General features: G+C 44.2%; 1 protein-coding gene across 8 annotated transcripts in view; it reads right to left on the bottom strand.

Annotated features, from left to right (window-relative positions):
• HERC1 (HECT and RLD domain containing E3 ubiquitin protein ligase family member 1) overlaps window positions 1-14,267 on the bottom strand; it is a 1,817,725-nt gene that overhangs the window by 1,278,099 nt on the left and 525,359 nt on the right. For all 8 annotated transcript variants that reach the window (XM_085643727.1, XM_085643730.1, XM_085643731.1 and 5 more), the window contains one exon: window positions 1,017-1,137. In XM_085643727.1, the coding sequence (XP_085499853.1) occupies window positions 1,017-1,137 (121 nt within the window). The remainder of the gene's footprint in view (window positions 1-1,016; window positions 1,138-14,267) is intronic.

The raw sequence follows: 14,267 nt of genomic DNA, 5'->3' as shown, positions 1-14,267 counted from the left end.
TTTTCGAGCATTTCATCTATCACTTTTTTTATTTCATCATTTCAAAGCACTTTACTTTTCTATTCCATTCAAAGAGATGTGTAGCAGAGATCTTCAATTTCAAATCTCCTCTGAGCAGGTTGCGTTTTTCATGTGAGTTGATCCACTTACTTCAACTTTTTTTTTCAAAGCTCATCTGCGTATGTAGGCCAATATATTTTGCATTTTTCCCTAAGCGTTCTCTACCCCGGAGACTGTTTCCACAATATCACTTTTACCTTTCTTGCTGCCACACATCTCTGTTGCTTCCATTCCTCTTCTCTGCCAGAGATCAGAGACTGCTGGGTACCAGCTGTGATTTCACCTGGTTCTGTGTTGTCGCGCATTTTTTGACTGCAGTCAATTCCCTGTGCTGGCACATCCCAGGAAATTCACTGAAGAGAGCTTCAATGGTCACTTGCACTATTCCAGTCAGAGGAGGGAAGCAATACTCAAGGTTTCCAGGCTTCACTAAAACATTCCCAGGGTTTCTATAGTCCACGATATGGCTCCATTTCCCTACAGATCAGGTAAGAAGTATCCCTGAAAATGATCCAACATCAGAGTCCTGCAGAGAAGCGTCCTCCTGTCAGCCAATTTAGCTACAGTCTCCAGCAATCCTTGAATGCATTGCTATATTTAGAGCGAAAAAGGGAAAACAATATTTTGGGACCTTGACACCCAAAGGTCCTCTACAAACGAGGCAAAAATAAAGCAGATATGGGAGAGAGGCATGAATCTTGAATTTACATAAAATGCATGACACCAAATAATTGTGCATGCTTGCTATTGCAAAGTCAGAAATATTAAAATGCGAATTGATATGGACTAACCACTACGTAGAAGTACTGACAGAATTAGAATTTAAGGAACTTTGTTAACAGTCACATAAATCACCCTGACAACTAAGCCCAGTCAGACTCAGGGAGTTTCTTGAAAGGGTATTGCATTTAACATCAACAAGTATCTCACATGATCAACATGTTGGATTCACTTACCAATATGATGTTTATTTGCTTGTAAAGCTTTTTCCAGTGTAGCAGACAACTGCTGATAAATCTTATGCACAGCCATCTGAATTTCAATCTGTATTGTTCTTTTAGCTGCCCGTATACCATCCTAACAATTAAAGACAAACTGCAGTTTAACTCTATTCACTTGAAAATTGATTAAAATTAGAAACAGAAAAAGATGTATACGAAAAGTAATTCTTTCAAATCATTCTTTTAAAGGCGACTACGGCAGAATAGTTAAAATACAGTGAAAAGAGAAATATGCTTCTGCTTTGTTACAACATTAGAACGGTTGTGGATAAAAAAAAAGCATACAAACCTTAAATCAGAGTGATTTTAAGCCGAAAAAATGTAATATGCTCTACACAAGCAATAAATAATACTTTTCATATTCCAGTTTTGAAAGGCAATACGGTCAGAGCTTCTAAGGCTATGGGGTTAAATATATAAATTTTGATTTGCTCTAGTCAAGCGTTGTGTGAGAGCAACACCATAAAGTTAAAATACCTCCCGAAGAATAAACATAAAACATACTATGTCGATAACAGACAGACAGCAGTAATGGGAATCACCCACGTTAATTGAATGAGACCATTTAAGGGCCAACGTAAGAGTGCAGCTGAAGGTAATGGAGACAAAGTAGTGATTAGAGGATATACTCTAACTCTTAGATTCATCATAGAGGGACATAATAAATTAGGTATTGCTGATCTAGCAATAGTTAACATAGCTACTAGGATAAACGTCTACTAATACCTAATATTGGGTTCAGGGCAACAAACAGGTGGTTTCCCTCTGACAGCCCAGCTAGTTTTATTTTTAAATTATGGCTTGGAAGGTGAAAATTAGACTTCCATTTTATGGACCAGTTTGGAGAAAATCCTGGAAGTGTGTGTGAAACCACTTAAGTAGAAAACAACCATAACTTATTAGCACCATATAGCACATGCTTTCCCCTACAGAAGGGCTTGCTTTAATACCTCCCAGTGAAGATGCAGACTATATGGGGATCAGGAAATATGGCACAGAAGAACAAGTTACTTATCTTTGGTAATGTTGCTCTACCTCTCTAAGATGTATACGGGTGTTGCTGTGGCTACTGCTGTTAAAAGGCCAATTGTAACTGCTAACAGCCCAAGCCATGCTTGTAGCCTCTAATTTAAAGTAGCCAGGGTGATAGTCCCAAAGCCTTTGCAGCACCTCTAATGCTTTATCCCCAAACAAAAGAGGTTCACTGACGAGCAGATATAAAGGTTTGGCTTGCGCATCATCAGAAATCCCTCTAGTTCTCCTCCACAAGTGTCTTCTGAGAACTATCACTGAGCAAATGGAGTTCAATACTACATCCAGAGTGTACAGTCTTCTTACACAGAATGGTTTGCAACATCCATACCATCATTACATAATTTAATAACAGATGTGTGTCAGCAGGAAGTCCAAGCATTATGAAGCAGCAAGTCGTTCCCCCTACCCCCCAGAGCATGGTGACAATGTCCCAGAAGGCAGGATGGTGAAGTTACTTAATTTCGGTAACAATCTTTCTGGTGAATACTCTTAGTACACATTCCTCACCTTGTGACTATGCCCCAGATGGCAGACTGGACCTGTATATTTTTCTCAGCATTGCTCCTCTTTGCCAGCAAGTGGTGTTGTGCAGCTCCTCTTCCCGCTTGTAGAGGACGCTATAGCCACATACGCGGGCGTAATATTCTTTCTTGACTGTGTCCACACCATCAAAAGCTTGAAAGGTAATCAGATAGGACAGTGTGCAGATCTCTGAATTGGGATCTTTTTATAGATGGCGAAAAGAGTTTATTCCGTAGAAAGGGGACAAATTTGCAGCTGGACAGAATATCCACCATAATGAGCTTTACTGAAGGTAAGTAACTTGTTCTTCTGAGGGATACTTCTAAGCCCAGATTCCTCACCTAACAAAGCAGCACCTCCCAAAGTGGTGAGTCGTGGAATGGTTTGGACCAAAAAAGTCCTGCATGATTGAACGGGCGAAGTAGGCTTCCGGCCGGAACTGGCTATCAAGACATTAGTGCATTGTGAATGTGTGGATTGACACCCACGTTGCACTCTGACATGTTCAGAACAGGCACTCCATGTGGCAGCCTTGTCTTTGGTTGAATGAGCCCTCAGACCTTGAAGGTAATGCTTCTTGACCAAAGCATAGTAGATGAATACAGAGGACTATCCACACCGATGAACAAGTTACTTACCTTCGGTAACGCTGTTTCTGAAAGTGTCACGATTTGTTCCCTACACTCTTGTGCCCACCACCAGAGGAGTGCATAGTGTGACTTTACTGTGTTCTCATATGCTTCCAGACACTCCACTGCATGCATTTCCTGACTTCCAGTCATTTGGACACCATTTGGGAACTGACATCCATTCCCAATCCACGCCAGGTTTTGTGGAAGCCAGTCTGCTTCTGCTGGGAACTCCATTACCTAGAATACCCTGCTCCATCTCCACCCCTGCAGGGCAAGGAAGGGTGGAGGAATCCAGTTCACCTGTGATTGGCTGCTGCTAGCCGGATCACACCTGATGTATATGATTACTGTGAGCTATTTTAAGCCCCAGCTCCCTTCAGTCCACGATTGGTCATTGTGGCTGTGTACCGGTGAGACTGACCCTTGTTTCCAGTGTTTCCTGTGCTTTTGATATCCTTGTTTCCAGTACTTCCTGAGCTTTAGTTATTTCTTTATTTCTGAACTATAGCTATCCTAGTTCCTGAACCAGCACTGACTGCAGTGCTACCTTGACTCCTGAGCTTTAGAAATTTCCCTGTTCCAGAACTTGCACTGCCTGCAATGCTACCTTGACTCCTAAAGCTATAGTAATTCTATGTTCCTGAAATAACACTGCCGGCAGTGCTACCTTGACTCCTGAGCCTTAGCTCAATTCTTGTTCCTGCTCCAGCACTGCCTTCAATGCTACATTGTTTTCTTGATTCCTGATCCTGCACTATTCTTATACAGCCTTGTAGCCTCCCGTTCTGTATATCCTTTTCCAGTCCCTGCCTTTCTTCCCATTTCATTGGTTCCAGTTCCTAGTTTGCTGTCTTTCTATTTCTGCTGTTTGCTTCCCATTACCTTGTATGTTAGTTACTTGCTTTCTACCAACTGTGTCCTGTGATTTCCTTCATTTCCTTTTAAGCACTCCTACTTGCTAGCTCCTTGTCTATCGTGCTTGTGTTTTGTTCTACCCCCTTGCTGTTACTGCCTTGCGTGTTCCTGTTTGATCGCCAGGATCCGTGGGCACAGCTGCCAACCTAGGTGGTGTTTCATGTTCACTGTGAGTATTGTCTTAGAGTTACATTTATAACATCACCATAGGTATCAGCTCCACAGACCCTGCCTTTGCATGCATATACTATATGTGAGTATTTGCATTCAGTATCTGTAACAATTATTGTGGGTGAGGAACTTACTGAGCTTCAGTCTTACCGTGTAGAGCTCCTGAGTGCTTTACCCCACATTCCCTTTATTGTTAATGTTGTTTTATATGCATGTCTTGCATAGCCGTTCTGTGTGTAGTTATTCTGAATGCAAAATCACCTTTGAGGGCCTGTCCTTTCTGAGCCTTACCTCTCATATTTCTTTGTACAGAGCTTCCTCTTTGGATTCCCTTTCTCCTTTGACTCGCCTTGTGATCCTGGGCAGCTCTGTACCTAGTATTCTGCCTACTTTGTCTTCCCTGGCACCAGTCGTTGCCAGAGCCCCTGACACATGCCAGTGTCCCAGACTGAGTCCTGACAGATAGAGACTCTAGCTAACCAGAGATTTTTCACCTTTTAAATAAATCCCCAGGTGTCAAACTGGATCCGAAAACCTTTTAGCAGTACTTCTGCGTGCCGGTCAATGGTATCTAGGCCAACATGAGCATCTTGAATTTGTCCTTTTTCAGGTAGAAATTGAGAGGGCAAAGATCTATAGAAGGATGATAGCCTCCGTCTTTCAGCATCAGGAAATAACAGGAGTAATATTCAAGCCCTATTTCCCATGGTGAGACCCTCACTATGGCTCCTTTGTCCTCAACCTCCTGCTGCAAAATGGACAACTGGTACTCTGACAGATGATCTGCTGTAGGGAGAATATGAAGCATTTTGGATAAGAAAAGTAGGGCACATTATTGCTGGACTATCTGAGGAACTCATATACCGTAAATAATGAATGGCACCTGTGGAGGTAATATGTTATTAGTCAGTCTGTCAGTCATATAATCATGCCTACAATGGGAAAGCCATGTGCCGCCAAGGGAAAGCTAAAGCAGCTTGGTGGTGGTTGCAGGAGAGGCAGGGGCTGAGCAGTACGCTGCCCCCAAGGGCCTGGACCTTGTATGCCGGATACCCGACCGCCCCGAAGAGATAAGTGGTCCTGCTGTTGTGGTGGGCTTGGCGTTGTCTTTGAGCTAAGCCTCTACCGAAGCCTAAAAAAGGGGTGAAATTGTTGGGCCGCATGGGCACAAAGATTGAGAAAGTTCAGTGTTGCCCTGCTTTCTTTGAGAGTGCTCCAGCATAAAAGTCTGCCTCCTTTTCAAAGACAGATGCCTTCAAATAGCATGTCTAAAAGTGATTCTTGAAAATCACCAGAGAATCTCATCCACTGGTTGTGACGAAGCACCACACTGGTACAGATTGCTCTGCTAAAGCAGGCAGTGGCTCCAGGCCAGAATGATGGTTTACTTCACTGGGACCTGACCATCTTAAATGCTCTGTGCCAAATTAACCCTGAACACTTCTAAAACTTTCCTGGAAGCAACATTTCAGCCACAGAGTCATATAAGTAGGCTTTCATGCTTTCAGTTTCTTTTTTTGGTAAATTCTGGTGGGTTTTTTCCAGTTTTTTCAATACCTTAAAAAAACTGTGGTTGTCAATGGTTACACATTTTCACACCACTAAAAACAACAGAAACAGTGTTTTTCCGGTGTTTATGGAATTTTCTGCACTGATAGTGCATGTGTATAGATAGCATGTGCACGAGGGATATGAGGTCCAAATAAAATTTTACTGCACCAGAATAGACTAAAAGTCAATAGCCTTCTTCATTAACTCTGAAGATTGTAAAGATGTTTTCAGCCTATATCTAGCAAGTACAATGTGAGGAATCAAAACAGATATTCAAAACAAAGCATAAAACACAAGGTATTTGTTATACTCGGTGTTTAATTCAAACTGGGCATCGATCTCTAAATGATTTTTTTTTTAATTATTACATGTAACAATGTCCCAAGAAGGGAACATGGTGAGGGGGAGGAAGGGAAGGGGGGTATTGGTGTTTTGAGAGGATAAGGAAGTGATTGAGAGGTAGAGTGTCAATCAAAAACAGTACATTACTTCGAACACAAGAGGCTCATTCATCAAGTCTGTAAATGTCAATTCCAGCAGAAACAGTATAAAGCCATGATAACAACAGTAACACAACATGAAATATCTATTGTCTGTGCTGGCTATGCAGTTAAGTGTCGACGCTTTGACCCCTAAGAAACTGTAGGCAGATGTGTCCCTTACGTCAGGGTCTTCATCAGGACAAGGTGCGGGGGTGAGGAAGGGCGTGATCTAGGGATGGACATGAAAAAACCTTTAGAATCATATCCATCCGGGCAGAATTCAATACATAAGAAGGGAGATAATCTAATTATCATTATTACCATAAACCTCTGCACGATGGCTAGGGGCGTAGGGGGCACGTAGGCTCATGTGGCTGGAGAGTGACCAAAGCACCTGCAATGAATAGGGGTGCAAGATCAGTGAAGACCAAGGTCGATAAAACGGTAGGGAATAGACTAAAATGAGGTCTCTTACTTCCTAAACAGTTGGAATCAACTTACATCATGCAGGGTGAGTCGGGTGTATAGCTGACAGAGTCGGACAAATCTGCGGATTAAAAGAAACAGGACCACTAATGAGTGAACCTCATTATGGTTGAAAAATCAGAACACGAGAGAAAAAGCATCATCCTAAGCTGAAATGCCGTATCTAGAGTACATTAGAATTAGTGTGTGAGAAAATGGCTGCCTGACAAGCATTAACCAAACACGTAGTATCACATCGTCACAGTAGTGGTAGGATGCGCAAGTGAGGAAAAACTGTAAAAATACTGTGAGCGGAAAACGCAGCAACTGTTTTGCATGCATTCCAAGTACATCACAATAGAGTTAGTGTGTAAAACGTATTGCCCAAACAAGTTGCAAAACAATGTCACAGTAGTGATGGGATGCGCGAGTGAGGAAAAACAGTCTAGGTTAACTATAAATATATTGTGAGCGGAAAAACCGCGACTATTGGCATGCATTAGTAGTACATCGCTTGAGCGGCAAGGGAAGGGTTACCTTCAATGAGGGGCGCGGGCCTGACGCTTTCTGTAAATCTTTAAATCTAAAAATAAGATGACGGAAAAGGATTGGGTTAAACGCACTAAAACTCGTGGTGCGTATATCTAAACAGGCGGTCCAGAAGCCGGGCCACAACTCACCTATGTCCAGGACAAAGCCTCTGTCAAATCGTCAGTTAGAATGCAGCGAACCGGATGTCTCAGGGCGGCTGCTTAAATACGTGTAAATCACGCGTGCTGGCAGCTCGCATGCAGGCGCTAAATGCCTTGTAGCTTGTGAGTGACGGGAGCAGTCAAAGAAGAAAGACTACCGATTACATCAAGCTTTAATGGACATTTTCCAACTGCATTACAAACAATGTAATCTACGGAATTCTTTGTCCCTGTGATTTGATCTATATAGGCTAAACTCAACAGAAGATCAAGGCCCGGATCCCACAGCATTGCAGCCGGATAAGATGTGGAACACAGGGAGCACCCCTAGTTGAACATTTTGTTACCATGAACCACGGTCCGGATGATATACATTGGGTAGTAATAGAGAAAGCGTCACTTGGGCCCAGGGGAGGAAACATTGGTGACATTCTCAAACTTAGGGAATGTAAGTGGATGTCCCAGCTTGACTCTATTAGGAATGGCTAGAAGGAGTCTGAAATTAGCCATGCTCAATTTGCTTGTCTGACATGTGATTAATTCTTAAACTGTGATCCGGTGTCATTTCACAACACAATGTACACTATTTGTTTCCAATGTACGCACTCCATGCATATAAGGGCACGTCGCAGTCCCCACAATGTACTCTATCTTGACAAATGTGGTACAATTGTACCAGACAATATGTAATTTTTAGGCAATGTTCCATCCATGTGCCCATGACTGGGTTACCACTGTAATAAGCATCCCGAGGCTAATGTTTCAATCATGTGCCCAACACTGTATCATACCTAATGCATATAGATATCTTGCCTATGTTGTGACTTTTCACTCTACTAATTGTGAAGGATGTGCCCACCACTGTATTGAGCATACTGTATACTTATACCTCACCTATGACGTCATTTTTAGCTCCAATTGCTGTGTAGGATTTGGATACATCCATGTGTTGCCTCCTCGCTAAGTACTACTGGTACAATAGGGTTAGTGGCCTCAGCTCAAGTTTTTCAATGTGACCACATGCCAACAATGTATCGACCTGGTTAGTTATGGTTCCATTAATGCTTGATGCAATCGGTACCTAGCACGAACATAAGTGTTTCTCGTTACATATAGGTCCCTATTTTATTGTATATAATACATCTTTACCATGAAGAGAGGTTTTAATATGACGGGAGTCTCTTCTTTGACTCCACCCGTCACTCACAAGCTACAAGGCATTTAGCGTCTGCACGCGAGCTGCCAGCACGCGTGACTTACACGAATTTAAGCAGTCGCCCCGAGACATCCGGTTCGCTACATTCGAGTGGAGGCTTTGACAGAGGCTTTGACCTGGACACAGTTGAGTTGCGGCCCATCTTCTGGACCGCCCGTTTAGATCTGCTATACGCACCACAAGATTTAGTGCGTTTAACCCAATCCTTTTTCGTCATCTTATTTTTAGATTTAAAGATTTACAGAAGGCATCAGGCCCGCGCCCCCTCATTGAAGGTAACCCTTCCCTTGCCGCTCAAGAGATGTACTTCTAATGCATTCCAATAGTCACCCTTCTTCCACTCACAATATATTTACAGTTGACCTAGACTGTTTTTCCTCACTCGCGCATCCCATCACTACTGTGACATTGTGATGCAACTTGTTTGGGTAATACGTTTTACATACTAACTCTATCGTGATGGGGGCGCGCTAGAGGGCGCACGGCGGTATGGCTGCCTGCTAAGTCAGCTCCGCAGGTCGGGACCATGTAACAGCGACAAATAGCGACATGCGGGACTCCTAGCGGACTGAAACAGCGGAAATAAGAGGTCGGAGCAGCAGGACATGCTTTTACGGCGTAGAGGTGGCCAGCAAGTGCGGCGGAAAGGTGTCGAAGAGTGAATTGAAGTGTCAGCCTGCTGAAACAGATCGGAGAAAGACAAGATGGCGGCACCCGGTGAAACTCCAAGCCCGAGATCAGCCCATCCAGCGCGAACAGACAGGGCGGAATAGGTAGGAGAAATCGCCACAGAAGCCCCCTGAGTGCGGTGACTACAGCTGGCGCCGGTTGCTGACAGAGACCCTCAGTAAGCTAAAGGGTAAGAGCGACGCAGCGAGGGTAGCATCGGATGCAAAATGGCGGCCGCCATTGCGGCGTAAGAAGGAGAGAGCGCGAGCGAGAACAGGCTTGGCTGAGGAGGTGATTACAGCCTGTGATGTGCGGAGGGATCATTTGAAAACTCGGAGCGTGGCTGCTAAGAGGCACGAGAGTGGGCGAAAATTGCCATTATCGTCGCTGATGGGGGAGGGGCGCGGCAAGAGAAAGATCGACAATAGCGCTAAGCTGTAACTTGAGGATACCATGCTGCTGGGCTTATGAACCGGGCCGGTCCCAGAAGGAGAGCTGGTGGCGCTGGATGACGGAGCTGGTTGGCAGCGTTTGCGCAAGGTGTAACTAGCGTATGAGGAGAAGGCAAGAGGGAGAAGAACAGCTACATTGGGGCAACTAGAGGAGCAAGTGCTACTGGTGCCGGAGCTAAAGCAAAAAAGCGTGGAAAAGGCGTGGTGGTGTTGCTCCGGCGTCCAGTGTCGCCACACGTTGCGGGTGTGGGATCAGTTGACTCAATTTGAAGAGGTGACGTACGCGGGGAGAGTGCAAAAGCGGGAGAAAGGAAACGACAGTCGAAATGGGAAAACAGGCTCGAGTCCAGTCCAAACTGCAATTCGAGGCAAAAAAAAACGCGAAAGGTGCGTTGGAAGCCTCTGGAGTGGGGTCGGGAGACGCGCAGGAGACGCCAGCAGGTATGGAGGGTGCCCTGCAGGCCATACAGCAAAGTTTGCAGGATATTCATGGTAAACTGGACTCCATTACATTGAGGGTCGACAACATGGCTGCTAAGCTGGATGGGCACGGGGAGCGACTGGTGGAAGCTGAGACTCGCATTTCAGCGGTGGAAGACGAATCGCATATCACGGCCCGAAAATGTACAGACATGGAGCGGCTGCTGGATGTCATCAAAAACAAGGCGGAGGATTTAGAGGCGCGATCACGCCGCAATAACATACGTATCGCGGGTATTCCGGAGTCTACGAACATTGCGAAGATGGAAACATATGTCGAAGAGCTGGTCAGAAACGTGTTTGGGACAGAGAACCTCTCAACCATCTTCTTGGTAGAACGCGCGCACAGAACTCTGGCCCCGAGACCAAAGCCTGGCATGCCTCCAAGACCCATAGTAGCACGGGTCATGAATTATCGGGACCGTGATGCTATCCTCCGCATGGCCCGTGAAAAACGCCAGGTCAGCTACCAGGGAAACGAGCTGGAGTTCTATCCAGACTTCACTGTGTCAGTGCAGCTAGCGCGTAAGGAATTCAATCCGGTCAAAAATAAGTTACGAGAATTGGGGATCGAATACGCCATGCTTTATCCAGCGCGCCTGAAGGTAACGTATGAGGGCAGAGCGACGATTCTCCAGACACCTAAGGACGGACAAGAATTTATCAAGAGGATAAATAATAGGCGTAAGGAGCAAAAACGCGCGGAACAAAGCAGAGACTCGGAATGAAAGATGCTGTAAGGGAAGGTAACATGTATGGGACTGCTGTAATGGACGGATGCAAAGGTGGCATATGTAGTAGGAGATGCATTGTTTCCTGCCATCAATGTGAAGTGCGTAAAGTTTGAGAGTGGATGGTAACAAAAGGACGGACACTGAACTGTGGCAAATGACTGGGCGGTGTGGGTAGTCTGCAACCCCCTTCTGGTACACAAGATTGGTTTCCCACGTGGTTCATGTCATGCGGAGTTGTAGGTTGGATGGGGGGAGATCAGATGAGATTGGTGGAAAAGGCGCCAATATGGCAAATGTATACCATGACACCATAAGAGAATCAAGAAACGGTTGTTGTACATGCTGTTCTGACTAAAATGTTATAAAATATGGCTTCGCTAGCATACCAATTGTGTACCCGACCACATCCATTAGATTGGATGGAGTTGTGTGCTCTTGGTGGATCCTCCACGCGGGTGTTCCCCAAATCAAGTTAGGTTATGATGTTTGATTGTAATGGGAACTGTCTTTGGCAGAGTTGGGTTGCTGAAGTGGGTGGGGGGAGGATAGGATGGATTTGGGAATTGTTAAGTGGGTCATGGTACATAGGAGACATTAAGGATATCCAGAGCGGCATTGGGAAACATATTCAGAAGGATGGTTTCCGGGTCACCCACAGCGATATTCGCTGCACGCAAGTTGAAGTAGCTGTACGAAAAAAATAGATACAAGATGGGCGACAGTAAATGTAGTAATAAGCAGCTAACGTTATTGACATGGAATGTGAGAGGGCTGAATAACCCCAAGAAAATCAGACACGTACTGGCATATTTAGACCGTCATCACATTAATATTGCATTCTTGCAAGAGACACACCTCGCACCCGCAACAACTAGGCCCGGGGAAATTGCAGGCTATTATGGTTGATAGGGGTCTTGCTGATATCTGGAGGAAAAGAAATCCGGAGAGCAGAGAGGCAACACACACGACAGCGGCTAGTAACAGTTGGTCTCGGATAGACTATTGGTTAGGCTCTGCGGAAGTGATGCTATGGGCAAGGTCAGTGAGTCATCTACCTAGGACGTTATCAGACCATAATCCGGTCAGGCTAACGTTAGTCATGCCACATTATGTGCCACCCCCGTTTAATTGGAGATTCAATGCGAGAGCGCTGTCTGACCCACTATATTCCGCTGCAAGAAGTAAGGCCATTAAGGAATATTTTGAATTAAATGAACCCACAACGGAAGACCCTGGGTTGCTGTGGGAAGCGTTTAAAGCTAACATTAGGGGGATTTGTATAGGAACTAGCGCAGGCATACTGAAAGATATACGTCAGCAGATGGTGATAAGGGCTGGGAAACTTAGCGCGTTAGAGCGAGAATACGAACGTACACAAAATACTAAACTGTTGGGTGAAATCAGAACTATAATATCTAAATACCAAGCGTTTGCAGAAGATGAGCTCAAGTACATATAAAAAAAAAACAAAAAAAACCCTCTATCGTGATGTACTTGGAATGCATGCAAAACAGTTGCCGCGTTTTCCGCTCACAGTATTTTTACAGTTTTTCCTCACTCGCGCATCCTGCCACTACTTTGACAATGTGATACTACATGTTTAGTTAATGCTTGTCAGGCAGCCATTTTCTGACACACTAATTCTAATGTACTCTGGATACGGCATTTCAGCTTAGGATGATGCTTTTTCTCTCGTGTTCTGATTTTTCAACCATAATGAGGTTCACTCATTAGTGGTCCTGTTTCTTTTAATCCGCAGATTTTTCCGACTCTGTCAGCAATACACTCGACTCACCCGGCATGACTTAAGTTGATTCCAACTGCTTAGGAAGTAAGAGACCTCCTTTTAGTCTATTCCCTACCGTTTTATCGACCTTGGTCTTCACTGATCTTGCACCCCTTTTCATTGCAGGTGCTTTAGTCACTCTCTAGCCACATGAGCCTACGTGACCCCTTCGCCCCTAGCCATTGTGCAGAGGTTTATGGTAATAATGATAATTAGATTATCTCCCTTCTTATGTATTGAATTCTGCCCCGTATGGATATGGTTCTAAAGGTTTTTTCATATCCATCCCTAGATCACGCCCTTCCTCACCCCCACACCTTGTCCTGATGAAGACCCTGACGTAAGGGGGTCTGCCTACAGTTTCTTTGGGGTCGAAACGTCGACACTTAACTGCATAGCCAGCACAGACAACAGATATTTCATGTAGTGTTACTGTTGTTATCATGGCTTTATACTGTTTCTGCTGGAATTGAGATTTACAGGCTTGATGAATGAACCTCTTGTGTTTGAAGTAATGTACTGTTTTTAATTGACACTACCTCTCAATCACTTCCTTATCCTCACAAAACACAAATACCACCTTCCCTTCCTCACCCTCACCATGTACCCTTCTTGGGACATTGTTACATGTAATAATTAAAAAAGAAAATCATTAAGACATCGATGCCCAGTGTGAATTAAACACTGAGTATAACAAATACCTTGTGTTTTATGCTTTGTTTTGAATATCTGTTTTGATTCCTCACATTGTACTGCCACTTTCTGGGACCACTGTCCTTACGTACTGCTTTACATCCTGGTCCCAGAGACTAGTTTTGGGTATACCCTTCTTAGGTAACTACATCTAGCAAGTGACAAGGATCTTTTACAGGGAAGCACTTCAGCTCGGGTATCGATTTTGACAGACCATCATACAACTTTCTCACATTTGTAGCTGATTTACTGCAAATACAAACAATATCACTCCAATCTTCATTGAACTTGGTGGGACCTTTTTGCAGCAGCATTCCAAGTGATACTGCATTACATTTTTACCAAAGGTCTGGTGTCATGTTTTCACCACTATCTCAGATGCCTAGTGACAACCTTCTTTTCACATATACCTGTCACTACATCTTGCACTGAATGTTTAAAGCTTGGGGTGTTTGGCAATTCACTTTCAATCAATACTGACTCACTGGAAAAGGGGGCTGATGAATCAAAGCATTTCACCCATTCTGTCTATTCTCGGTCTATGGGTAAATGGGATGGTACATATTAGGGAAGATTCTTATTAAACCAGCCATTTTACCTATCAGTGAAATCAAATGTAGCCAAAATATGAAATATGATTTTGATTTTCCCAATTCTCTACAGTTTATAAAATAACTAAATAAGACCTAGAACATGCTTCTAAACACTGCA

The sequence above is a fragment of the Triturus cristatus genome, chromosome 3_1 (genome assembly GCF_964204655.1).
Source record: "Triturus cristatus chromosome 3_1, aTriCri1.1, whole genome shotgun sequence".
NCBI lineage: Eukaryota > Metazoa > Chordata > Amphibia > Caudata > Salamandridae > Triturus > Triturus cristatus.
This window is presented reverse-complemented; position numbering and strand designations above follow the sequence as displayed.